General features: G+C 59.7%; 2 protein-coding genes across 2 annotated transcripts in view; both read left to right on the plus strand.

Moving 5' to 3' along the window:
• The window catches only part of LOC119107501 (putative phospholipid-transporting ATPase VA), a 67,309-nt gene extending 63,070 nt beyond the window's left edge, over positions 1-4,239 (plus strand). The window contains 2 exon segments of the mRNA XM_037230959.1: positions 1,398-1,553; positions 2,434-4,239. Of these exon segments, the coding sequence (XP_037086854.1) occupies positions 1,398-1,553; positions 2,434-2,497 (220 nt within the window). The 3' untranslated portion in view covers positions 2,498-4,239.
• A 7,289-nt stretch (positions 4,240-11,528) lies between these two features.
• The window catches only part of LOC119107339 (uncharacterized), a 31,646-nt gene continuing 16,708 nt past the window's right edge, over positions 11,529-26,466 (plus strand). Inside the window, exons 1-2 of the mRNA XM_037230766.1 lie at positions 11,529-11,673; positions 25,810-25,866. Coding sequence (XP_037086661.1) covers positions 11,653-11,673; positions 25,810-25,866 — 78 coding nt within the window. The 5' untranslated portion in view covers positions 11,529-11,652. The remainder of the gene's footprint in view (positions 11,674-25,809; positions 25,867-26,466) is intronic.

Below are 26,466 nucleotides of genomic sequence, written 5' to 3' on the forward strand. Positions count from 1 at the left end.
GGGCATGGCTGCTCCAGCTGGTCCGGGATCGCAGCGCCCCTCCCCCCCCCCCCCCCCGCTACCTGCCAGGTGACGTTCCGCGAGGGATTCCGGTTATGTGCAGCTTCGGCGTGGCCATAACAGATCGCGGCTCGAGCCCGTTGACGGCTGTTGTGATAGCGCGGCTCGCGCATACCATCGCCTCTTGGCAGTGGGCGGCAACAGGCGTGCTGTGTCGGCGAGCCGGCCGCCGGCTGGAGCCGAGGCGTCTGGAGCGAGCGCCGCGCGCGGTCCTCTGGGGTCTGAGCCTCCTCCCGGGCATGGTGCGCCGTCTTGAGGTATTTTCCTCATCACTCGGGACAGTTACCGTCCACCTCCGGAGGTCACCCTGGTACCATGAGACATGTTCCCGTCGCCCCTGGACCCGCCCCCATCACTGCTGGGCATGTCCCGTCGCCGCTGAGTATGTTCCGTCACTACTGCGCCTGTTGCCGGCACGTCTAGACCCGTGCCTGTCACACTGGACCCGTGCCCAGCACGACCGAACCACTCTCCATCGCCACTGCACCTGTCCGCGTCATCGCTGCCCCCCTGGTCGTCGTCACTGAGTCCGTCCGGCGGCCGGCGGTCCTGTGGTCGTGGCCGCGCTGACCCGCGGCCGGCGCCGGCGCGTCTGTCCGGCGCGCCTGACCTCTGAGTCAGCGGCGGGCCGCACCCAGCCGCGTCCGGTCCGTCTCGCCCGGCCGGGCGCGCCGCATCTCATTCCCGACCCGCACCAAATGGGGATAACGAATTCGGCTGGTCGGCGCGACTGCCGCGGCTCGGGAGGCTGCGGCTCCCCCTACCGAGGCAGCGGCGAAGCGGCCCCGTCAGGCCGGCCGGCTCGACTGCCGCGGCTCGGGAGGCTGCGGCTCCCCCTACCGAGGCTGCGGCCCCCCCTACCTGCGGCTCTCCCTACCGAGGCTGCGGCTCCCCCTACCGAGGCTGCGGCTCCCCCTACCGAGGCTGCGGCTCCCCTACCTGTGGCTTCCCCCTACCGAGGCTGCGGCTCCCCCTACCCGCGGCTCCCCCTACCGTGGCTGTGGCTCCCCCTGCCGAGGCAGCGGCGAAACGACCTCGTCACCAGTGCGGACGACACCGTCCGCGCTGTGATGCGTGGCGGCGGCGATTGACAGCGGGTAGCAGGGCTTAAGCACGATCTGTTGCGTAACGTACGCTCTTACGCTGTGATCTTGTTTGGGTCGGTGCCGTGTATCAAATACTGTCTGGTAGGAATGCGGGCTGTGTGTGCTAAGTGGTGTTCTTTGTCAGGTATGTGTCTCAGCGACGGCATGTCAGTCCCGGTCTCGGTCCGTGCTGGTGACACGGTCACTGCAGCAAACGCTGGGTCGCCCTCACCCCTCGGTCCGTGCCGACAGGCTGGTGACGCGCTCACTGCAGCAAACGCTGCGCCCGTCTGCGGTGGTGCGCGCCAGTCTGCGCCGCCGTCGCGCCGAGGAGAGCCACCAGATGGCCGAGCTACGCTCGGCGCCCTGGTCGAGCAGCACTTCCCTCTCGTCCGTGTCGGTCGTCAGGTAGCTATCCATGCGCCGGGGGCCGGCGGCGCCCCTGCTGACGCGGCGAAGGGACGCGCCGTGACCTGGAGCCTCGCGACTGACCCCTGGTGCTAGGCGTGCTGGTCGTGCCTGTTTTCGAGGCACGCATCGTGGAATGACGCGAAATGATTGGTCATTGAAAGACACGCATGCGCGGAGAGAGAGGTGCCGTCGTGACGGCCTGCAGACGTCTGCTGATGTAGCATTTTCAAGAGAGAATGTGTGGACCCGTCGCCCTGTGTTCCGTAACAGCGGTGCATGGTAAGCCAGTGATAAGGTGGATCGGAGGAGCGTGGATCGACATGATAAAGTTCCATTGGCGTTAACTTAACTGTGCCCGCTATCTGCAAGGTCAATCGTGTGTTAATAGATGTACTCAACTTTTCCCAATTATCAAGGTTCCGTGCAAAAATGACCATGAAACTCAGAAGGAAATCGACAATAGCTTCGGCACCATTTTTTTAACGTCAGGAACAGGTTACATTCCGTCAAACTCTTGGCAAGTCGAGGTCTAAGAGAAGGAGGATGTAATATAAGCCATAGGCTCTGTGGCCCGTCATAACCGATCGCGATGTCCACACGGACCCTGACTGGCGCAGGGTGGCTCGACAAGGCCGCTGTTCCCTGATGTGTGCGGTAATGATGATTAAATTTCGTCGCGTGCCGAAGTTTTGCCGAATATAAGAGAGACGTGGCCTGCCCGTCCATGTTGGGAGAACTGTGGTCGACAAATGCCGACTGTTGCCTTCTCGTCCATCGGCAACCGTAGCGCTTCGCCCATCGCCGTCACCGCCGGCCGAGTGGTGCGGGTGGCCTGTCGGCGCGTGCCGCTCGTGTGACACGCCCGCGCCGCCGGCAGGACGAGCGAGTACAGCGGCGCCGCCGAGCGGCTGGAGCAGAACGGTATGCCGACGGTGGCGTGAGCCGCGCCGCCGCCCGCCGCTGCCGCCCGCCTCTGTGATACCGGCGGCGCCGCCGACAGCGCAAGTGCCTTCGTGGGCCTGGAGGACGGCGCCGAGACTGTGCCTTCAGTGACCTGGAGGGTGGCCGAGACTGTGCCTTTGGTGACCCGGAGGCCAGCAGGTGACCGGTCGCCGGACTCGGGCTCCCCCTGCGCGGGTCTGTCTGTTATTGTCACCTTCGTCACGTGGCGCCGCTGCAGCCCCGCCTCCTTCAGTCGGTGTGTTCTGTCTCACGATGCCGCTGGCTTTTCGGACACACATTCCCCCAGCGCCGTGTACTTCGTCAGTCGTTTCTGGCATTTCACTGTGTTACGTACGCTGTTGTATGCGTTATGTTAGTGCCTTTGTAGTCCGGACTGCGGGTGTGACGCCGGCAATCATTAGTCTGCTTTCATATCGGTTGTTATGCGTAGATCGAGGCGGTCGCCGAATCCGGGGTCATTTGCTTGATTGTAGATCGTTTTGATACTTGTTTTGTACTGGTTGGCCCAGCGCGTTGACGAACGCCATCCTGCACTATTTATTCGCTCGATGCTAAGAAGCTACGTTGTTGGCGTGATAGCGGAGTGCTTTATCGGTGCACCGAGGGCACGCCTTATTGATGATCGACTATGTTATTTTTGTGATTAGCTCGCGTGCCGCGCGACGGATTGGCGGTGCGAGCTTGTTTCGGCGCAGACAGGGGCCCGCTCCACGCGTGGTTGGCTGTCGCGAGACACGTGTGTCGCTGTGAAGCTGGCCGGCCGCGCCGTCTGAGTGGATCAGCACCTGTTGCATTGGTGATTTCTCCAGCACTCGATGTTGGTGTTTGAATGAAGTTGTGATGTGCCCGCGTGTAGTCCCGGCCCAGCCACGCGCCCGCCGCCCGACCGCACGCCGCTGTCCTGTCACACGCTCAGCCTGACCAGTCCCCTCGTGCCAAACTAGCGCACCTCTGTCGCCGCTCTGTGACCGACGCGTCTACTGCTGCCGCGGCATGCGCTGCGTACCCATGTACCTGGCGCCTGCGCCTGTCCGGAGCAGGCGGGTGTCGGTCACACGCCAGACTGTACCTGAGTCTTCCGGCTCTCTCCACCCTGCCGCTGCCGAGAACCGGTCCCTGCCGGCCGGCTGCGCACCTTGGCTACCGCTCCCTTGTCCGGGTTTCCCCAAATGCCTGGGACCATCCTGCTCCCCTTCCGATCAGACCAGGGTCTCGGCACTGAACACAAACACAGCTGGTGACGGCCGGTGCCGGCGCCCCGCTGTCGGCACCGGCCGGGCCTCCAGATGTCACCTCTGTTGACGGGGTGTGTACGGCGCTGTCAGGACCGCAGACAATCCACATATGCACCCAGTGCCTCACTGTTTTGTACATGACATGTCTCCCCCGTGACGGCCGAGAACGCACCAGGAATCCTCGTCACCCGTCCCGCTGCCTCGCTCCGCCCCGCGCCCCGGTCGTTCCCGTTCTCTCCTGTCCGTGCAGTCCGGCTCCGTCCCTCCTCGAGCGGCCCCGTCCCGTCCCGGTGATGTTGTCCGCCGTTGTTTCCCAGTCGTGCCGAGCTCACCCATGACAGTCCTGACCTCACCGTCCGAGTCGCCCCCCCCCACTCCCGACCTCAGCTCGGTCACAGTCGTCACCGTACATTCCGCCGGGTCCTCTGGCCTCCGGCACGTCCGTGCTTGTTTATTTTGGGAAATAAATCAAGATGTGTGTTGGAGCGCTGGCATTTTGTTCGTGAGGTTTTGGAGCGGGGCGCGCCTGCCTCGCGATGGAACGCCGCGATGTCCGTGTCGGTGCATGGGTTGCCAATACCAGCGCCGAGGCGGTCAGAGATGAGGACAGATGTGCGCCGCAGTGTACACGAATCAGCATTGATATGGGTCACGTGCAAAGCCGGGGTACATGTTGCGGATACCATGGGTCTTGTGAGAGAAGAGACTGACGCGGTGGCGCTCCGCCTTAAGGCATGGTTGGGATATGGGGGGATAGCTTCTGTGATGGGATATTGGGGCCAAAGTTCGTACTAAAAAAGAATAATAAGCATGCTGTCCCCACACCTCCCCATGGTCACCCGTGTGTCGGGAGTTACATGATACCCACTTCGATCGCGAAGGCTAGCACTCGCGAGCGGGCACAGCGCCGTGCACCGGGGCGTCTGGTGCACTGTTACCACACAGCGCCGTGCACTCGGGCGCCTGGTGCACTGTTACCACGCAGCGCCGTGCACCGGGGCGCCTGGTGCGCTGTTGCCACACAGCGCCGTGCACTCGGGCGCCTAGTGCACTGTTACCACACAGCGCCGTGCACTCGGGCGCCTGGTGCACTGTTACCACACAACGCCGTGCACTCGGGCGCCTAGTGCACTGTTACCACACAGCGCCGTGCACTCGGGCGCCTGGTGCACTGTTACCACACAGCGCCGTGCACTCGGGCGCCTGGTGCACTGTTACCACACAGCGCCGTGCACCGGGGCGCCTGGTGCACTGTTACCACACAGCGCTGTGCACCGGGGCGCCTGGTGCACTGTTACCACCCGGCGCGGGCCGACGCCGGGCGCCACCTCGGGCGGCGGCGAACTGGTGTCGGCGCCGCCCCGACCTTCCAAACGGGCGGCGGCCGCGGCGGGGGCCGCCGGCTCGTGACCGGTCGGACACGCGACGACCGGCGGAGCCTGGCGGGGGACCGGTCCGGCCGGCAGCCGGCCAGGGCAAGGCTGCCGCTGCGGAGGGCTGGCGCGGGGCGGCGAGGCCGGCCAGCCGCCGCTGGACGGCGAGCGGTGCGCTGCCGCGTCGTCAGAACGTCGTTGGGGGGTGGCGGTAGAGGTGTCCTCAGTACTGAGGTAAGCAGGGATCAAGTGACTTAGAAGACGTGTGGGTGGCACCCCAGGAGGCAGCAAGCTGCTGCTGTTTTTGTTTCGCGTGCATGACTTCATGCAGTGTTGGGGCTGTCCCAATTCAGTGTTAGAGCTTAAAGATGATGCAAATGTCCTGTGTGATGACTTCACCCAGACAGAACCACTATCTGTTCGTCGCTGTTGGTGACCGCAAGAGCCGGACATGATGAATTTTCGCAGAAGCGGTTTTCTGGGAATGCAGCACGAACGCCCATTATAGGTTGCATCAAGCGTATGATCGCAGAGTGAACATGGCCGGAAGATGCTCCCCGTCTGATCCCATGGGCCACGCCTGTTTCGTATTGGCACTGTCGGATGCAGGCTGGGCATTGTTTTTCTTACGTCAACAACACCTCTGGTGCGAGCGTATCATCTTCGAATGCGCGGCGTTTCCAGTGGCAGGTGGACGGCAAGCGAACAGCGCTTTATTTTGTTTTCGCGCCGGAGGGTCCCTGACATTCATGCCCTTTGCTGACGTCGGCTTGAGCGGTGGTCGTGCTGCCCGGCGACGACAGCTGGCTGGCGTTGGCCGCGGTCAGTCGGGCGCCGCGGGCCATTAGGCCCCGGTCAGCTGGCGTCGGTGGCGTGGCGCGGGGCTGGCGCCGGGGCGGCTCCGCGGGCCCGGCCGCCCGCGCCACGCCGCTCGGCCGAGGTGCCTCTGGGCGGGCACGGCGCCGGTGGCAGCGCGCGCTCCGATTCGAACGCCGCCCGCCCGGCGTTGACTACGGAGCCAAGCCGAGGAGGTCCGCGGTCTCGCCGACTCGGGAGGACCATCCCCGTGTCACGCCACCACCATGCCGCCATCATCATCCGGATGTCATGCCGCATCAAGCGTTGACGAGGCTCGATGTGGCATGACGTCTGTGTGGCATGACGTCGCAGGATCTGGGGCCACAGTGTGCGCGGAGGTTCATAGGATTACGGTTAATTAGGCTGGAGGCGGCTTTAGCAAACGGCAGAAACAGGAGAACGCACTGCACTGAAGCGTGTAAATTCGCATTTGGCATTCGCAGCACGAGTCCGTAGATGTTCGGCGTGCGCGGTACGTTTCTGTTGGAATGATTGCTGATGAGCTGAGTGTTTAGTCCTTTGTGAGAAGAAGTAAATCGCACCGAGAGAGCCGCAACGCTCGCCGGTCACTCGGCAGCCGAGCTGCTCGCGCCGCTGGCCGACCACTCGCAGCTGTGCTGCCTCCGCCGGCGGCCGCGTCGGCCGCGGAGTCACCGGGCGGGGCCGGGTTTATTTGCGCTGAGAGCGGATGTCGGCCGGTTTGGGGCCGGGCGGCAGCGGGCCGTGCGACAGACGGCGGGGCGCAGCCGTGCCGCTATGCACGGGCCGCGACGGGCGCCTGTGCCGCCGCCCGTCGCCGCGTGAGCCAGCTGTAAACATCCCGCCGTCAACATCGCCGCTGACGAGACGGCCGCGCACGGTCTTGACGACGCCGGCGCCGAGCGTGCAGTGGCCGGGCCTGGGCCCGACCGGGCGATGACGGGCCCGGCCCAGCTGACCTGCCGTTGTCTGGGGCGGTGGCGGAGCGGCGCAAACTCCGGCCAGGGAGGGCACGATGCGTCAGAGCGGACGTCTCAGTCTCAGCGCAGGGTGTTGGACCGGTCGGGACAATGCCGTGGTTGTCGTACGCGGAAGTCGTCAGAACATGCGTGGTATTGCGGTACGGTGACGAGATGTGGTAAAGGTGGTATTGTGGTACGGTGACGAGATGTGGTATGGTGGTAAAGGTGGTTTACCAAGACACTTTGATTTTGGTGTCGTATTGGATCACAAAGGGATGGTCACTTTACATAGTCGACTCTACACACTCACTTTATATGCTCGAGCTTTACATAGACGGGATTGAGTTTTCGTGGCCAAATGATCCTTCGTAGTGTTTTCCACTTCCCCTCAAAGTTTATGACTGGTGATAATTAACTGACTTGTCACCACTTGCACTCCGTTGCTATCGTTTAGGGGAATGGTATTTCGCATACAGACCTCAAATTGCAGTTTTTAATCCCGAGTGTGTGAGCCAGCTTGTAATCTACAGTTGCAGTGGACCCGCCCAGCTTTACCCTCCACGTTCAGCACGCGGACTACATTGAGCTTCGAGACTAAGTGCGACTTGACTTGAAACGTAATGATATTGGGGCTGCTTACGTTTGTCGCGCCCCCTGTCGACCGCCTGGCAATGCTGCGTGCTTCCTGCGTGTCCCAGATGTGTTGTTTAAGCTGAAGTTAGATCCTAGAAGACCGAGAACGAATGGCTTTGTCCGATGTCTCGTCTCAGTTCGGTGTGTAAACTACTAGGTACAACTACACGACCGATCAACATTACTAAATAAGCATGGATTGTGCCCTTGTATCAAGCCATAAGAAAACGCGACCAGTTCATTTATTGCAAAATGGAGCCGAAAGAGAAATGTCGGAATATTTTCTGTTAGCATATCACGTCGGTTTTGTTTTGGATAGTAGACACCAATCGTCTGTGCACGATCAAAATGCGCCCAGCCCGCTGGGCTTGTACGCCCATTCGTCCGCTTGTTCTTGATGGTGGCTCTTGCACATGATAGAAGACATCGGAATCTGTATTCGGTGCAAAACGCTGCACAATACTCTTACTAACGTTTCGTGTTTTTCTCGTCTTAGTTGCTCCTGTTATGCCGATTAGCCATAGGCACACAGGCCGGCGGCCGTTCTTTACAGATGCTGCGGCTGGTGACTCAGCTTAACGACGTGAAATATAGGTGCGTATGAAGACACTTCTTGGATCAGTAAGAGGCCATTTGCTAAGATGCGAGATTTAGCCTAAGAGGTCAAGATACAAGATCCGTCCGGTGGCGCAGGCCGGCGGGGCTGGGGGGGGGGGGGGGGGGCACAGAGAACACGTGCGCCCCTTTGGGGCTCCTCGGAATCTACGATTAGGGCACGCTTTGAAGGCCCGAAGGGCCCAAAATTCCAGCCAGAGGTCTTATTCAGGGGCTCCGGCCAGCAGGGTCAGGTACCCAAATGCCAGCCAGAGGGCCCTGCACTGCTGATCAGGGGTCACTGAGTCGATAAGGGCCGTTATTTCGGTCAGATGCCATCAGTAAAGCACGGTCGGCTCCGTGGAGGCATTGGCCTAAGTGCCATTTCCCAAGAAGGGACAGAGCCGGAACCAGCGATATACATTCCTCGGCCCCACAGCGCCTAACAGGGGCCCTATGTTGTCAAGGGTCCCCGAGTCGGCCTGAGGCAGTCCTCGAGGAGGTCCGAAGAGCCTAGAGGGTCCACCCGGCCGGCGATCAAGAGGGTCTAAGAAGGTTGGAGGGCCTAAGGGCATAAAGAGCTGGTCGGAATCTTATGCAGCGACCCAGACCTGCGAAGACGGATCCCCAAATAACGGTCAGAGGGCCATTTGCGCCGATAGAGGACCCCCTGAGTCGATATGGGCCTAAATTTCGGTCAGGTACCACCGTACCACATACCCGGCTCTGTGTCGGTATGGGCCCGAGGACCCACTTCCCAATCAGCTATAAAGCGGGGGCCAGTGCCTTATGCTGGTTGGGGGCCTTGTATCTGTCAGGGGCCCACAGAGCCCAACAGAGAGCCCTGTGCTCGCAACAGCCTTGAGCCGACCAAGGGAAGTGTTTGATGAGGCCCGAAGAGGGGCCCGGGCGACCCAGCGAAACCGACTATCAAAGGCCCGGATGGAGCGCATAAGGGCCCGAATGAATAGCTGTAGATCACATAAAGAATCGCGGCCGGTATAGTCGTGACCGGAAATATTATAGAAATATTGGTCAGAGGTCCTCTGGCACCGTTTTAGGAGCCCCTGACATCATGCGGATGTCCAAGTCGTCCAGAGACCACGAGCACCGAGCAGCCGGCTCTATGTCCATCTGAGCCCTTGAGACCCAATTCCGAAGCAGAAACGAGACCGGGGTACGCGGCTTGCAATGTTCGGGGTCCCTAACACATGATGAGCTCCTGTGTCGGTTAGGGGCCACAGTGACGGACAGGGGTCTTGTGGCAGCGATTGGCTCCGAGTCGGAGCAATGTTTGAGGGGGCCGAAAAGGAGTCCCGAGACCAAAGATGAAGAGCTCGATAAGAAGACTGAAGGATCCAGAGGGCTGGCTGCAGGTCACATTAAGGACCTCCGTCCATCATAGGGCCGTGATCTCAAATGTCAGTAAGATGATCTCTTGCACCGATAGGGACACCTGAGACAGAGCGTCCTTCTGTTTCGGTCAGAGATCACGAACAACTAACAGTCAGCTCCGTGTTGGTCCGAGCTCTGGGAGCCTATTTCCCAGGCAGGGACAGAGCCAGGCTAGCGATTGACATCGGCCGGGCTCCCGCATCATAGCGGCCCACAGTGCCTAACATGACTGAATTCTGCCGTTGCCTGGAATTGCGCGATCGGATGGTGGGGTCCAGGGTTCACACAAGCACTGTTTAGCGTGAGCGCTGATCCTAGAAATCCACTCATTCAAGGGCTTCAGATCAAATTTACAACAAGATATCACTGAATGTTGAAGATATCCAGGCAAACATGGCCTGGCCATGTTGAAACTAATTGTTGACCAATTTTGATCTTCACTTTACATTCGCGTAATCCATGCGATTTCTGTACAACCCCGATACAAATTATCACAAAGTTCCCTACTTCTGTCGGTTTAAAAAGAGTCCACCGGACTATTATGAAATGAAAAACGTAGGTGATTTGTTTCATGCAGGCATTTAACGAGTAATTTTGTCAGTTTATTTGCTACGAATTTAAGGCAGAATTGATCTGGCGGTAGCGTCTGACCAATATCCCAGTTATAGAAGGTAAAAATGTGCGGTTTATATATATGTATATATATATATATATGTATATATATATATATATGTGTGTATATATATATGTGTATATATATATATATATATATATATATATATATATATATATATATGCATAAGAAAAACGTGTCCTGAATAATAAATGAGTCATCCCCGACGATCTCTTCTGGGGGGGGGGGGCATTTACTGTCAGGGGGCCCTTTGTGAACCCTGTGCCTCCCCACTTACCAAGGCTCTGGCTGCGCCCCGGGATCCACCATAGGTATGGGATTAGTATGTAGGTTTCAGTGTTGCCAGAATGCATTTATATCATGAGGGCGTGCTTGCCTTTGTGTGACCTTTATCCGCCTCGTACCACACGCACCTTTCAGTTTACCTGTCATTTGGAAGACAATTATTTGATAAATGTTGGGCAAGTACCTTCGCCAGAAACGCATGTCGGTGATTACGAAGGCACAAGTTCACAGACATACTCGCTTGTTTTGTATGCGTGGTCCGCAGATGATTAGACGAATAGACGATTAGACGCTCATCCGAGTTTTACCATCCGATGCGACAGTAGCAAGCCTGGTCCGCGCGCCTTGTCGTGACGCAGTCAGATCTTTTCGAGCATTCGTGAAAAAAATAATCGAGTCAACTTATGTGCGTGGTATGCGTTTTGTAAAACCCCCATTTCAAAGGAGACTACGACCATAACGTGCATTCGCGAAACATGAAAGTGTGAAACGCGCTTTCAGAAAGCTGTTTTCGACGAGATATACAATATGACATTGAATGTCCCGCTTTACGCACCATGCCTGCTGCAGACTTCAAGAAATGGTAACCGTGGTATCCATGGTAAATGGTAACTTCAAGAAAAGAAGCAGCCGTGAATGCGTCACGTCATTGCTCTCCAGGTTCCCATTAGCAAGCTACGGTCGGCAAGTGCCTCATGGAGGTGATTTTGTGTGTGGCTTGATGTTGCCTGATGATTACCTAATGCTGATTCCGATGGAAGTGGACTGATTCGTGGGTGGTCAGCGTGATGGAAGTCCACATATGCAGCTCAAAGTCTACATTCGGCTCCGACCACCGATCTCCTGCGGCTCGGTCTTGCTCTCACCTGCTCCGCTGATCCATTATCCGGGCCCCCAGCACTCGCTGTCAGGTGCGCGCGTCACGATCCGTCATTTGTTGGCGCTCCCCACGGTCCGTTCCGTTTTTGGCGGCGGTCCCGCACGGTCCGGACTGAGCCGAGTCCGCGCGGGCGGCGACGGCGGCGGCGGCGGCGGCAGTAGCGCGTGGGACGCCGCCCGGGTGGGTGGGTGCGCCCCATACGTATGCACACCTGCAGTTCTGTGTCCGTGCCTGCTATGCCCTCCGCGCGCCGGAGTGACGTGTCGTGAGGATCGGCCGCGCAGTGAGCGGCGCGCCGCCCCGTCATGTTGCGAGAGGAGCTGGAGGTGAGTGAGCACGTCGCAGCGGATCTGCAGAAGGGCTCAAGCGGCTTTTGACGAAGCCGCGGTGAAAGATCCCAGGCCGTGAACGGAGCTGAGCGAGCGTGTCAAATCCGTTAGGGAAAACGGCCATGGCCGCCGACGTGTCGACAGCGCTCATCACTCAACGTAACCAGCCGTGATGAAGAGCCCGTAATTAAGTGAAAAGCTGGCCGATGCGGTCATGAGATACAGATGCGTACCACGCAGTCGCTGACGCAGTTGTCGATCGACAGTATCCCACGCGAACAGAAGGCTGCTTTGCGCCATCTGAGTGACGCCTGGCTTAATAGGAAGAAATAAGTTTTATTTAGTAAGCTGGTCGACTGGAAACTAACAGATGTGCATGCAGAGCGACATGCTCATGACCCCGACGTACAGATCGCTTAAAACGACCGCTTCTCATGGTGAGCGCGGTATACTGACTGAGCGACTCATGAGTCAGATCACCCATCCACCGACTACGTTCGGGGGGGGGGGGAGGGGAGGAGGGGAGTAACAAGGCAGTAGGTTTGGGAGCGGGGTAAGGGAGCGGGGTAACCGTCCGGCATTGACCGGGGGTAAGGGAGCGGGGCAGCAGTCCGGCATTGACCGGGGGTAAGGGAGCGGGGTAACAGTCCGGCATTGACCGGGGGTAAGGGAGCGGGGTAACAGTCCGTCATTGACCGGGGGTAAGGGAGCGGGGTAACAGTCCGGCATTTACCGGGGGTAAGGGAGCGGGGTGACAGTCCGGCACTGACCGGGGGTAAGGGAGCGGGGTGACAGTCCGGCATTGACCGGGGGTAAGGGGGCGGGGTGACAGTCCGGCACTGACCGGGGGTAAGGGAGCGGGGTGACAGTCCGGCATTGACATTGACATTGACGAGTCCAGCATTGACGAGCGCCGGCCCGACACCTGTCGGCTGCCGCTCCTGCGTGTCCTCCGGAGCCTCGTCCTCCCGACACTGATGAGGAGCCAGCGGCGGCCGCTCCCTCAGCGGCCGTCGAGTCCGGGCCACCGGCGGCCCGCGGAGAGCGCTGTCAGGCCCGCCAGGGAGGTACGGCTTAGCGCCGTCCCGGTGCGACGGTTGCCTGTTGACCTGGTCAGAACGAGGCGGGTCACTGGCGCCGGCAGAGCGCGCCGAGCCAATCCTCGCCGGCGGGCGGGTGTCGGCCCCGCCGGCTGGCGGCGCCGGCGCTGCCAGCCCTGCCGCCTCCTGCGCCGTCTGCGGTCGGTCGGGGGGGGGGGGGGGGGGGGCTGCGCGGAAGCGTGGCAGGACGAACCGACAGACCAGACACAGACATACAGGCCGCGCAGCTCTGCAGTGTGTGGAGCGGTGACGCACGCTGCAGGTCTTTCAGCTGGCCGCGCTGTTTGGCCCGCTGCTATCATGTAGATTCCCGCAGTGGCCAGCGCCAGTCGGCCAGTGTAATGCAAATTGAGCGGTGGTCCGCCGTCGCGTCCGGCGTGATCTATCAGCGGTGCTCATCAAATGTATTTAGGTAGCGGGAGGGGCTAATGATGTTATAAACTGAGGTCAGTCCTTGTCTGTCGGGAAGACTGATGACCCGCTGAAATGCAACTTAAATGACATACATGTTCGTCCTGATAAACCTGGCTTCGCATAGCTGCATCATCCCAAAAGACTGCAGGATGCACTACCCTGAGACGGGCGGGTTCTAAAGTCCAGCGTTTTTCTACTGTAAGGCGGCTCGGTTCTTGGGCGCTGGAACGGATCACTCTCCCCGCGCCCCTAAACATCTGCCGGAGCAGACCAACAGCGTGGCTTCCGCCTCGCCTCGCATGTGCTATCCGTCGTCTGTCTCCTCAGTGCCGGCCCGCAGCGGACGGACTCGAATCTGCGGAGCGCGGGCGCCGCCTCGCCTCGGCGCGAGTGCCGCCTCGCCTCGGCGCGCGCTGGCCCTGGCAAACGGCCGGCGCCGCGCCCAGTGCGTGTAGGCCGGCAGTGCCGGCCCGCTGTTAATGGCTTTCGATCGTGCCGGCGGAGCGTTTGACCTCACGCGGTTAATGTGCGGCCCGTTCGCGGCCCGATCATTGGGCGGCGGGCGGCTGACGCGGCCGCGACTCACGAGCGATCGCGACCGCCCGCCGCCGGCCGGGACGCATGCAGCGTTTGCAGATGATGGGAGCCCTGCCTCCCCTGACCTGCGTACGTCTCTGGTACGCCGCAGATGAAACAGCGGTCCGCCTTTCGTGGCGAGCGTTTTAGCCGGTCGGCGGTGAAGCCAGGCCGTTAGCCGAAGTCTCGTGGCGTGTATTCTGGGAACTTGTGTAGCTTTGCACTTGTGATAAACGTACCCGCTCACGAGCCATAGCGGTGCAGCGCCACGACCCCGTGCAAATAAGCAGGCGAACCGTACAGATCCGAGGAGCTTCGCCGTTCTCCCGACGGATCCGAGCGCGCGGCGACGGCTGTCAGCTGAGAGGGCTGCTGACCCGCCAGCTGGACGACGCCGCGTCACCGGCCGCCGCCGCGTCCTCGGCTCCTCCGAGAAGCCGGGCGGCACGCGGCGCCAGAGGCACGGCTCGCTGGCAGCCGTCCCTCGACGCGGCGCGTCGAGCGACTGACGGGCCCGTATTGACAGGACGTGTTGCACATGGCGTGCATGTGTGACGTGCCCGCTGGCGGCTCGGTTGCTGGCTCGTGTGCCGACGGAGCGTCGCAGAGACGGCCCTCAGGTGCGCCCCCGGCGGGGTTGGGACGCTGCAGAGGCGCCGCGCCCGCCGCGCCTTCTAGGGAGGTGGCCGGCGCCGGCCGGCCGTGCATGCTTAGCCGGTGTCCGTGCAACGTGACGTAACGGAACGGAACGGAACTGAACGGAACCGGAACGGAACGGAACGGAACGGAACGGAACGGAACGGAACGGGGACGGGACGGGACGGGACGGGACGGGACGGGACGGGACGGGACGGGACGGGGACGGGGACGGGGACGGGGACGGGGACGGGGACGGGGACGGGACGGGACGGCCCAGCCTTCCATCAGGCCGCTCCGAGGTCACCAGATCGGGCCGAGCAGCTATTACTACTGGCGGTGCCCTGCGGCTGACAATGACGGAGCCGGAACGTACTGCGTCGGACTTAATCAGCGGAGCCGAGTCCGGGGTGGGCCCGGTTGGGCCAGTGGTGGGCTTCTTACTAGTAGATTTTGGCGCTTTGAATCCGTTCTTGTCCTCTCTTGCAAGTAGGAAATACAACTGTCATTCCCCAATTGAAAAAACAGTGTCTTGTCCAAGGTCAGCGCCTATGTCCACCAAATTGCTGAAAAGTGGTGTGGTTACGCCTAAGCAGAGCTCCACAATTGCGTCTGTGGGAGAAATGTATTGGGTCATTAATTAAATTTCATTTGCTTTTTGCTGTGACGAATACCTTCGACGTTGTTTATGTCTCTTCTATCGTTGGTGTTAGATTTTTTTCTCGCAGAGACAGCCTTTCCGAAAACTGAAAGGAGTGTGAAGCATTAGCACCTTGCCTTGCTTATGTACGAAAGCTGGATGATAAGTATGTTATTTCACTTTATGCGGCCCTGGATGCGATTACCTGCATTTAGGACCGATTTTACTCTATCAACTTTAATTATATGACTTTGACCCGTATGAATAACCCAAATGAACCCAGCTTGACGCCTGCCACGTCTCGTACATATAAAATTCGCTTATCGCCGTTCTATGAGGGAGTGTGGCTTATGTTTGCTGCCTTGTTAATTGCTTCAAAGCGCTGTGTTTATGTTTGTCTTTTTGCAACGGTTTTGATGAAATCAGCCTGACACCGTGCATGAGCAGTCAAATTTCGGATCCGGCCAACGATAAGTTATTTTGTTATTGAATGACGGTGCATGTTTGATTAGATCAACCCCCTATCAGTTTTATGAGGACCTTTTGCTATCATTGGCAGGACTCGCTTCAGCTGCTCACATGTTGATGACGTGTCACCGGAAGTCTGGAACTGCCAGGGACCGATAACCGCCAGGGACTAGTCATTATAATACTGGTCGTCCCGACCACTCCTTGCTAGTATTTTCCTTGGGCTAGCTGGCAAGTGTCGGCGAGGCACGCAGCCGACCTGTTGGCCGTTCGTCGAGTGATGTGTCAGTGGCTGGCCGGAGGACACACCTGCGAGGCATCACGGACGGGCCGGACCGACGGTGGGCCGGGCAAGACGGTGGATCACACCATTTCTGCATGTACGGAATGGACTCAAGCGGCAAAGAATGACTCTCGATGACATTGCGTGCGTGTTTGATGTATTTTGCTGACGCAGTAGTGTCCTAGATGGCAGTCTGTCAGCAGCTGCTGTTATACAAACCCAACAAGTTATTGTAACCGTGCTGGATGTCTGCCGCCCGGCGGCCGTGAATGCGGACTGCCGATCGCTCGCCTCCTCGGACGTCACACGCGGCCCGGCTGGTGTACCCCCCTCCCCCCCCCCGTGATACCCCGCACAGCGGCGGACGGCCCGGCGCCGCCAGCGGAGGCCGGCGTGCGGCAGCTGACCGCGTCTGCTCAACATCTGCCTCAGAATGGTGCGCGGCGTGCAGCGGCCAGCGCCGGCCGCACCAGGCCGTCGCCATTATGCATACGGGCGGACCGATCGCTCCATTTGGTAAAGCTGGGCGAGCTGCCGCCACCGTACGGGCAGCAGGCGGCTGCGGCCTGGCACGGCACTGACAGTTGTCGGCCGCGTGCACCTCGCCGACCGGCCACCGGTGACATGGCCGTCTGCCATGTCACGTTTCGCGGTTACGAGATCGCCATTTGAAGACAGTCTTCTAAAGAATCAGTGGGGCTGCCGCGAGCTCTTGCACGTCTAATCAAGCCGGTATAGAGCTGTCGGTCCACGAAGCCTCTGGGATGAAGCGCCATGGCAACTGAGAGTCGTTTGTCTTAGTTCCGGCTTTATACCTGTGTTCGAGGTCTCCACGCTTGTGACCCTTAGTTGGTACTAAAGGCACCATGAATAAAGGCTGCATGAGTCGTTGCTCCGTCAAAAAAAGTCGACTCGAACAATTTGCCTTTCGTTCCGACGGCCCCCGCGCATGCTGATGGCCTCTCGAACCGCTGGCTGTTTTCGCTTTCTCCGGCTGCGGACAGGCCCTCTGTGCCCGGCCGGCGGGCGGCCGTTTTTCCGCCGGTGTCGGGCCGCCTCGGCCTCGTTTCGAGCGGGCGCGGCCGCGCGCCATGTGCCGGCTGCCTCGTGTCCCCGGGCAGCGAAACTGTCGCGCCTCCGTTCCCAGCGCCGGAGCGGCCGGTGCTGACGGCCCTCTGCGCTGCCAACGGCGGCCGCTGGCCGGCGCCGCGCCGTCCAGCGGCCGCCGTTGGACGGCCGAGAGCTGGCCCAACAACCGGCGCTCTCTTCCAAAACAATCAGACCGCTTCCTGCGGGGGCGGGTCCTCGCGTGAACTGGCGACCCAGGCTGCCCTCCCCCTGCACCTCCGGTCCGGCTGCTGGTGAGGTCCGCCAACCGCTGTCGTTGCATGTCCCCTGCGGTGACATCTGCGGCAGGCGGGGTCGAAGGAGGGGAGACGGAGGAGAAGAAACAACGGTGAAAAAGTGTCGTTTCTGTCACCGACGGAATTTGGAACTGTCTTTAATGCCATCTGGAGCCGAAACTTTCAGAAATCGTTGTAGTACAACTCTAAGTGTGATAAGCCACAAAAACAAGGACAAATTAAATGAAATGCGGCATAGCCACCCACATTTTCGTTTCGGGAGTTCATTTACACTTAGGCATCATTAACTGGCCATCAAACACTTAATGATGGTTAAGACTTAACTAATAGAATCATCAGCTAAAGGCAAACACCACATAATCAGCTTAGAGGCGTTTGGCTTCCTTTTCAGTTAAGGAGAGGGGGATAGTGCCCCCTGACTAGGGGTAAAGTTTCCTATTTGTGGTTATAACCTTTATCCATTAGTTTGCATTCTTCATAACTTTAAGGGTCCAGCCCCCCAAAACTAGTTTTGAGAAACTACACCAATGGTCCCAACCGTGAGAGGAAAGCGCGTCAAAGCTGGGGGGGGGGGGGAAGCTGGTTCAAGTGCATTTCGAAGGAAGGCTCAGTTATTTTTCTTCTGCACCTTCCTCCCCTCCCTCCCTGACCCCCACGTATTTCGAAAAAGCTGCATCCTTCTTGCTCTACATTTACCGTTAAAATGATTCTACAAGCCCCTGGAGACAATATTAATGTTGGTTTTGTGACGTCATCGTACAATCAGCTGGAAGCGTCGGCGGCCTTCCTTGCCTGCATAATCGTTACTTGTGCAGAACTCGTCTGTCCTAACACGATCCCACCTATTTAGAGCAAAACCCATGCAATATTGGTATCAATAGATCCAACAACATTTTGGAACGCCCCTAGCACCTCCATTTAGCTTTTTATGTAATATGATGAGAATTAAGAGCGTTTTATCTCACGCCTGTCCACTGATCGGTGCGCTAATTCTGAGGTGCGAGGGGAAGTGTGGGAGGCCTGCACCAGCGATGCTCGGCCTCACCTGAAGGTCGCTGTTCCCCTCAGCCAGGCTCGGGTCAATCCTTGACATGTATCGCTCCAACGTCCTCCGTTTGCTTCTGCAGTTACAGCTCAGGGATCCGCAAGCTGTAACCTAGATCAACAGGGCTTTTTCATTTTGAAATTTTGTCATTTTGTCGCCAATTGGCTCATAAGTCTCAGCTTTTGTCACCTACCATATCCGGTATATCAGAAGCTGATTTTACCGCTGAGGAGGGGGGGGGGGGGGGCGGCGCACGGCGCGGCCGGTGACAGGACCGGATGAGCTGCGGCGGGCGCACGGCTCGGCAGGGGACAGGACCGGCTGAGCTGCGGCGGGCGCACGGCTCGGTCGGTGACAGGACCGGATGAGCTGCGGCGGGCGCACGGCTCGGCCGGTGACAGGACCGGCTGAGCTGCGGCGGTCAGCTGACAGCAAACTGAGGTGTCGGTGCAGACGGCGGAAACGTGGGATACGAGGGGGGGGGGGGGCCTGCCGCATCCGTACTCCTGCTAGAGGACGACATGAGGTGATGGGTCAACCACTGGAGCTGGAGGCTCTTGCTCCCTGCACCCCTCCTAATTGAGGGCATGAGGAGATGAGGCGATTACTCAGATCGGAGGCCGTTCTCCTTCTCCTGATGTGCCGGACGAGGCGTCCGGTGTCAAGGACACGCAACTGGGAACGATCAGAGGCCAGGCTGTAGGTGGACCGGGCTGGTAATGGACGCAGTGTCAAGCATCATCTTCAGCGGCCCGGCCCTGGTGCTTGCCAGAAGCTAATAATGTTGCGGCTTCTGATTGACACTTCATGTGGATCTTAGCAATGAAAGCACTTTGTTTGCAACGTCGGGGTATGCAAATTTGTCGCCATTTGCTAAAAAAGCTGTGCAATTGGTATGGTTTTCCTTCGTTATCATAGTCGGAACAAGATGTGGCATTGTCACCGGAATAACGTGAGAATTTGCATTTGCTCTGCGAAAAACCTGGATGACACAGGTCAAAAGCGGATGACCTTGACGACGCGGGGTCGTACAGACTCAAGGCCAACACACCTGTGCGGGGAGAGAACGGGCGACCGCACTGGCAAGTGTGGCTGTCGATGTTTGCAGCTGGTAAACGCTCTCGAGCGCAGATCTCGAGTGCGCACGGTTTTGAAATTTTTGGGATTGATGTGAGATGGTGGTTTCCAGGGCAGATGAAGACTCGCAGCCAACCGCCCGTCGTAAGTGAATGCGCCGTCTACATAAGACTAAGCGCCCTCAGCGTTCTATTCATAGGCGCGCTAGATACGGAGCGGAAAACAGCTAATGCCGGCGTTCCTGGGGCGGATCTCGAATGCGAAACGCAGTGCTCTGAATGGAGATTGACTGCGTCGTCGGAACCGTTGAGGCATGGAATCCAGTTCACAGTGGCCAACATACGCCTGATTTTTGTACGTGTTTCGCAACACTTCGTCCACAATTGCCAACATTATAAGTCATTACAAATTGGTCGATTCCGTCGGCTGAAACTACTGCGCTTGGCTAGGCCCACGGGCAGCCCGTTATCAAGCCACCTAATATGTAACATCAGCGCACGAACGCCACATCAGTCTGCCTGCTAAACCCGCGCGAAAGGCGGTCTTTCCAACGCACTGATCACAACCCTTAGACACCGAGGCTCCCAATGATATCCGGCTCCGTAGTTTGGGTTTTTGTATCACGTGCATGATGACAACCGGTGTCTCAAGTATATGATCACCCAGTTCGTTTCGTACCTCACGAGGCGACGCTTCGTCCGTAAGCGAACATAATGGAAGCCCTGGCTCCTGGATGCTGAGCATCCGCGACCACCTGGACTGGAAATGGACGCCTGCTTCGCACGAAGGAGCACTGCCCCGTTGCTAAGCTCATGCGACTTAAGTGCCACCTGTGATCTTCTAAACTAGGGGCTTGGGACGGTTTAGGTGCTGCATTTTAAGTGTTGCATCCCTGCAAGTGTTCCGCTGGCCTGCCGGGCGCCGCACATCGTATGATTACAGAAGACCAAGTGCACTTCATCCCGCGATAAGACGCGAGGGTGTTAGCCTTTTTTGTATAGATCAACACATCCTGCCAAGCCTGCCCATATCAGGCAAGCTTGCCCTTGGGTCCGATAAGTGCCTCTGCGACTTCAGAGCGTTACCGTCGCGTCGGCTGACGTCATTGCTGCCTTGTGTCGTACCTAAGCCCAACTTTGGGCAGCGCCAAAGTGCAGAGCAGCTTGCAGCGCTGTCGCGCTGATCGTGAGATCCACTCCAACGAGAAACGCGTTTGCGGGCCGAGCGGACCGAGTTGCGCATCTACATGAGGACACCCCTCTGAGGACATGCCTGGGTGACGAGGACACGCCGGCTTCACCCATTGGAGTGAGGACGTGCCTCGGAAAACACTCCTTGGTGAAGAAGACATGGCTCTCCGCTGCCTGTCCTCAGGCTCGGCTTGGAGACTCGCTATGCGTCAAATGGGACGCATAGGGAGCGGTTCTGAGGACCCAGCTGGGTGACACAGGCTCGCCGGCCGCCCACAGGCCGTTTTGGCTGGGCGCGTCGGCCGGCCGTCCTGTGGCAGGTGCCGGGCTGGACGCGTCGGCCGGCTGCCCTGCGGCAGGTGCCGTATGGGCTGGTTTGACCGGACTGAGCGGCGGGGCCTGAGTGACCGCTCAGCGTGTACGGGGAGGGTGGTCTGGCACGCCGAATCTCTGCTATGTTGAGTGAAAGCAGTGCTTTGTGCGTGCCATTGCATTCCTCTCCACGCAAAGCTGGCACATAGCTGCGGCTCTGGTAACCTATGTAAGCCTGTGTGTTAAACCGTGTGGTCAGACAACCGCTGCAGAATGCGTGTTTGCTCGGGCTCCGGGTGTGCATACCAGAGCCCCTGCAATACGTTTGATTGCTAGCATTGGAGTTAAATCATCAAAGCCGCTGTCTCCATCTTACCTCCGCCAGAATGAAGGTGATTGATGCCGCTGGCTGAGCCGAAAGTGCAGCGACTTTGTAGTGGTGAGATGTCCGGTGAGGGAACCTTGTGTCGGGCGCGGCGGGACGCAGCGAGCGCCCCCAGCCGTCGCTGCCGCTGCCGTTGCAGCCGCGGCGGCGGCGGCGGCGGCGGCAGAGCGGGAATGGATGCGTGCGAGGGCCGGGGCAGACCCGAGACGGTCGACTACGCATCGGAGCCGGGAGAACGGAGAGGACAGGAGTGGAAGGCGGCACGTTGTAGGAGGCGACGCGAGGTGGCGGACGGAAACGTGAACGGAGACCGGAGATGCCGACGTGACTCCGCAATATAGCCCGAGCACAGGGAGTCAGAGAGATAGGGGAGCCAGGTGAAGATCCGGATCGGACCGAACCTCCGCGAACGCTGCTCACTGCTGAGCACCTGCACAGGCAGTGGACAGTTTAGCGACTCTTCTGACGTATCCAGCACCGTCACTCAGGTCTCCCACAGCGACTTCAACCAGCGTGGAGGCCAGCGAAGCTCCAGAATATCTACAGGTGTCATGCCGGCCAGGCCGTACGTGCGTCTACAGATCACTGCACCGGGCTGGTGCCTCGACGCACTGGGCCGGGGCCGAGCCGAGCGCTGCCGGGCCAGCAGGGCCGGCCGACCGGCTCGTCCGGGCGTCACCGGTCCGTCGTGCCGTATCTTATCTGCCGAGGGCGCCTGGAACGGTGCGCCCGGCGCCCCGACAAACAAATAGGCGCGACAAACAGCGGCGAGAGGCGCCACGGTTATCGGAGCCTCGGCCGCGTCCGGTGGTCGGCCGCGGCCGGCTGTCCGCGGCTGCCCGCCGACCGGCGCCGCCGCTATCTGACGCGCCGCGTTCCACGCGATGCGCTGGGTGCCAGTGGAGGTGGGTGTTGTTCGGTGAGCGGGCGCTAATGGCTTAGCAGAGCTTAAGTTGAGGGGGCCGTGAGAACAGCCCTTATGTTGCGTTTTAGATTGTTTGAACGCGATCATTTTCCGTATTTGCTCTTGCTTTCGTGTGTTATGTCATACATTTGGGCTGGAGTAATTTTACATCTCTACTACTTCTATTTCCCCTTTTCTACTTCGTGAAATTGTCAGTGCATCACATACGGTGATTAAAGCGAAAAGCGCAGCATCAGTCGAAATGTCCCTGGATTTCTGTGCACGGCTCCGGTGGTTATGACGTAAACGACGGCTCGTGTGATGCTTCGGCTGAGGCGTCCCAGTGACTTCTGCCGCTCTGGAGCGCCTCGTCACCCGTGACTACGAAAGCCGCGATGCCCCGCTGGCAGCCGTCTCTCAGGACCGCCACTGCGCTGGCGTCAACTCGGTCTGCGATATCCCGCTGATCACTGCGGGCCACCTGGCCGTCTCAGGCGCGTCCCGGTGTCTCTCGCCGATCAGCGCCGGGCCTCGGCGGGAGGCGTCGCCCCCCGCCCGGCCTGTGTACAGAGGGAGGGAGAGGGCACGCTCCAGCGACCTGGCCGCGCACGTCCCGCCCGCCGCGCCGCGCTGTGTGCCGACAGTCCGCGCGCCGCGTGTCGGCGGCGGCCGGGGACTGCCGCTCACGCGTCCGCAATCAGCCGCCGGGCCGACCTGGGTCAGCCCAGCGCTGTGTGCCGACAGTCCGCGCGCCGCGTGTCGGCGGCGGCTGGAGACTGCCGCTCACGCGTCCGCAATCAGCCGCCGGGCCGACCTCGGTCAGCCCAGCTCTGCTCGGACACGGCCGGATCGCGCCGATTCCGGTCACCGTGTGAGGTCGGTATCTCGCCATCTGACCTCCGACGGCGGCGGTGGATGACCCGGCGTCCGGTTACCGGCGGCTCGGGGTCATAGGTAATGAGGCGGGCCAATCTTGTCATCAGTCAGTAATCGGCATCTGATTTGTAGTCGGTTCGGGACTGCTGCGGAGAAGGGGCGCGATTAGCCGCGCTTGTTGACCGCTGCCATGAATTCTCAGTGGGCCGTCATCAGGCTGAATTTCCAGCCCACTCTGCTGTAGAGGCCCACGAATTCCGCGCGCGCTCTTTCAAAAGACTTTCTGTTTGCTATGCAGGATGCAACGGCAGCAGGCTGGTCTGTGACGCGGCCATGGGCAATGCTGAGCGATAAATAACCGCCCGTGTCTCCCACCGCGCGCCGGGACGTTCGGCGGCGGCGGCGGTGTCCGTTGGCAATGGGGCTGCCTGCGGTAGCCTTGTGTGTTGTGGCTGTAGGGAGGCCTGGTTACACGTATTTAAAGTGCCTTCGGTAAAAAACCTCTGTTTTTTCGTTAAGTATGATTTCAAAATGTGATTTACATGTGAGGACTTTGGACGCAGGGCACATTGTACGCGCGAAAATCGCCAAGCTCTGGTCCGCATTGCTGCGCGTTCGAGTCCAAATGGCGAGCCAGCATGAGGAGACAGTCGTGCGCTGGCTGCGACTGGCGGGGTCTGGACAACACTCATGAGCAGAGGAAAGGGTTGAGCTTCTGTGGTGAAGTTAATCTGCATAACCTTGTCATTTACCGATCTCGGTGTTCACTAACCAATGTATCGCATTGCCTCCCCATGTCGGACCATTTGGTAAATACTCGTATGCACTCTTCTCTGCCCATTGGTTTCTAGCATCTTCCCTTTGCATTGCAGTGTGTACCATTTCTTCAGACTCAGCTGGTTCAGAATGATTTTACATCAGGTATGCGGCTTTGAACGACTTGAAGGGGTTCCCATTGAAACGGACGACATCTGGCCAGTGAGCTGGACCAGAGAGGTGGCGCGCATCTCCCATTCCACCAACCTGTTCACGCCGGCTATAATTTATTTGATTCCTCCAGCGCATGCACTACAGCATTGACTGACAGATTGATTGATACAGATTGATAAATCATTGGTCCAAAGGACGGACGTGGTGAGCAGTATCGAATGTGCAGTGCAAACAGCTGTGACGTGGCCGTCGCGAGCAGGTTGTGACAGTTTGCTGACGTGCGCTGCTGGAGCAGGTTGTGACAGTTTGCTGACGTGCGCTGCTGGAGCCCTGCGGCATAGTTGACGCTGGCGTTCTCGCTGTCCGGCCCACCCTCCGCTCCTTCCGAGGCCGTGCTCTGTCGCTGACGTCGCCCGTGCACCAGTTGGTGTCACCACGCCTCGTCGCAGGCGGAGAGCGAAGCTTCGCCCGGCTGAGGCGCCATCGCTCAAACCGGCCCCGGCGCCGGCCCAGCGGCGCGCTCGCGTGGCGGCCACGGCCGTGAGTGCGGCGGCGTGCTGAGACGCGCCCCTGCCGTCGGCCGGACTGGACAGCTATGCTCGAGCGGCGGGCTGAGGCGGGCCTCTGCCGCCTGCCGGACCGGACAGCTCTGCTCGATCGGTGTGCTGGGACGCGCCTCCTGCCGCCGGCCAGACCGGACAGCTCTGCTCGAGCGGCGGGCTGGAACGCGCCTCTGCCGCCGGCCGGACCGGACGGCTCTGCTCGAGCGGCGGGCTGAGGCGGGGCTCTGCCGCCAGCCGGACCGGACAGCTCTGCTCGAGCGGTGTGCTGGGACGCGCCTCTGCCGCCGGCCAGACCGGACAGCTCTGCTCGAGCGGCGGGCTGGAACGCGCCTTTGCCGCCGGCCGGAACGGACAGCTCTGCTCGAGCGGCGGGCTGAGGCGGGGCTCTGCCGCCGGCCGGACAGGACAGATCTGCTCGAGCGGCGTGCTCGCGTGGCGGACGCGGTGGCGGGCTGAGGCGTTTGCTCGATCGGCTCGCTGCGTACCGGGCCCTGCCCGCGGCCGGGCGCGCCAGAAATAACCTGTCGGCCTCAGGAGGTCGGCAGTCTCGTCACGTGCCGTAATAACGACGCCCGCCGGTGGTCGTCGGTTTTCTCGTCACACCCCCGGTACAGCCCAACAGTCATTATCAGCCATTGGTGTCAGCGCGGTTTTGCAGACCGCCGTCATGTTCGGCAATCGTTGATGATTTCCGTTGGAAGCATTTTTAAGCACGCTGGCCACATCAAAGTTTGGGCGGTTGGTTTTGATCACCCTGCGGCTGTGGCTGGCCGATGCTTTTGCATCTAGCCAAATCTTTGTCGACAGTTATCGCTTTAAACAGCTTTGTGCTATCCTGTGTAGCTTGCCAATCATGCAATGCTGGTCCATTGACCCCTTGTGAGTGGATAGGGGTCCATTGTAAGGGGTCCATTGACCCGTTTCGGTGACTGGCGTCCGCCATAACTGCCAGCCACTAGGAGCAATGTATTGAGTAGGCTGAGCGAGAAGCGCGAGCGCACGGCAGCTACAAATTGGCACCGAGCGGAGGTACGCTTTCCTGGCAGCACTGGAGAATGACCGATGACCATAAACAAATGAGGCACTGGTAACACCAGGGGACTATGGCCCTCCGCGCATGGCTCCATGCTGCACCTACCATGGAGCTTACGGAGACAAAAACGCGAGGCGCGCCTCCGTAAATGTGGGAACAGCCGCCTCGTGCGCAGCCGGTTTCCTCGTCGGCCGCCGGACGACGGCTGGTTTGTACATTCCCATCCGCCCACATTCGGGTGGCCGAGTAAAAAGCACCCGACGCGACACATTTGACGGATCATTCGACCCAGGCGTAAAAACCTCCATCTTTATTAATGGCCGTCTCTCCTTTCCAGGAGGCCTTGCGTCATGAACCGCACCGAAAGCCGGCCACGGACGGCTGCGCTCCGGAGGTCAGTGGCGGGTCCGTCCTGCCAGCGCGCCGCGCGCGGCCAACCAGGGCGGCGCACACTCTCCGGGCGTGCGTTTGGCTTGCGGGCGGCGTGGTGTTTGAGCTTGGGTATTCTCGGAGATCGATGAGGGTTAGAATGCGGCGTTCAGATGTATGTACGACACCGGGGTGTGATGCGTTTGGGACGCTAGGCAGAAAGGAGGAATCGTGATGTGAAAACTTATGCAAGGACGAATCTGCCCTCGTGTCCTTGATCACACATGTTTCTTGCACATGGTGCCCCTCGGCGAGCTAGAAGAGGGGCAGAAAGATAATTCTGTCGGATAACGAGCCCGAGTATTCCGGAAGCCCGGCGCCAGCCTGTAGCGTGTGCCGTTTACCGCGGCGAGGCACCTCCCTACAGCCGTGTTTGCCGGCTGCCGCCCTTTGCGTGCACGTGCCCTCGCGATGCCAACGAGTGGACTCTGGATCTGCGACGACGGGTGGAGCCGGTTTTCCGGGCTCTGGGCGTCTGCCGTGTTGCGGCATAGATGAAGATGTCTTGCCGGGCGGCCTTGGTCCAGCTGCATTATAAGCAGACGCGCTGTCGAGCGGAGGGTGC

This window comes from Pollicipes pollicipes, unplaced genomic scaffold, assembly GCF_011947565.3.
Source record: "Pollicipes pollicipes isolate AB1234 unplaced genomic scaffold, Ppol_2.1 Scaffold_6686;HRSCAF=7923_pilon_pilon_pilon, whole genome shotgun sequence".
Taxonomy (NCBI): Eukaryota; Metazoa; Arthropoda; class Thecostraca; order Pollicipedomorpha; family Pollicipedidae; genus Pollicipes; species Pollicipes pollicipes.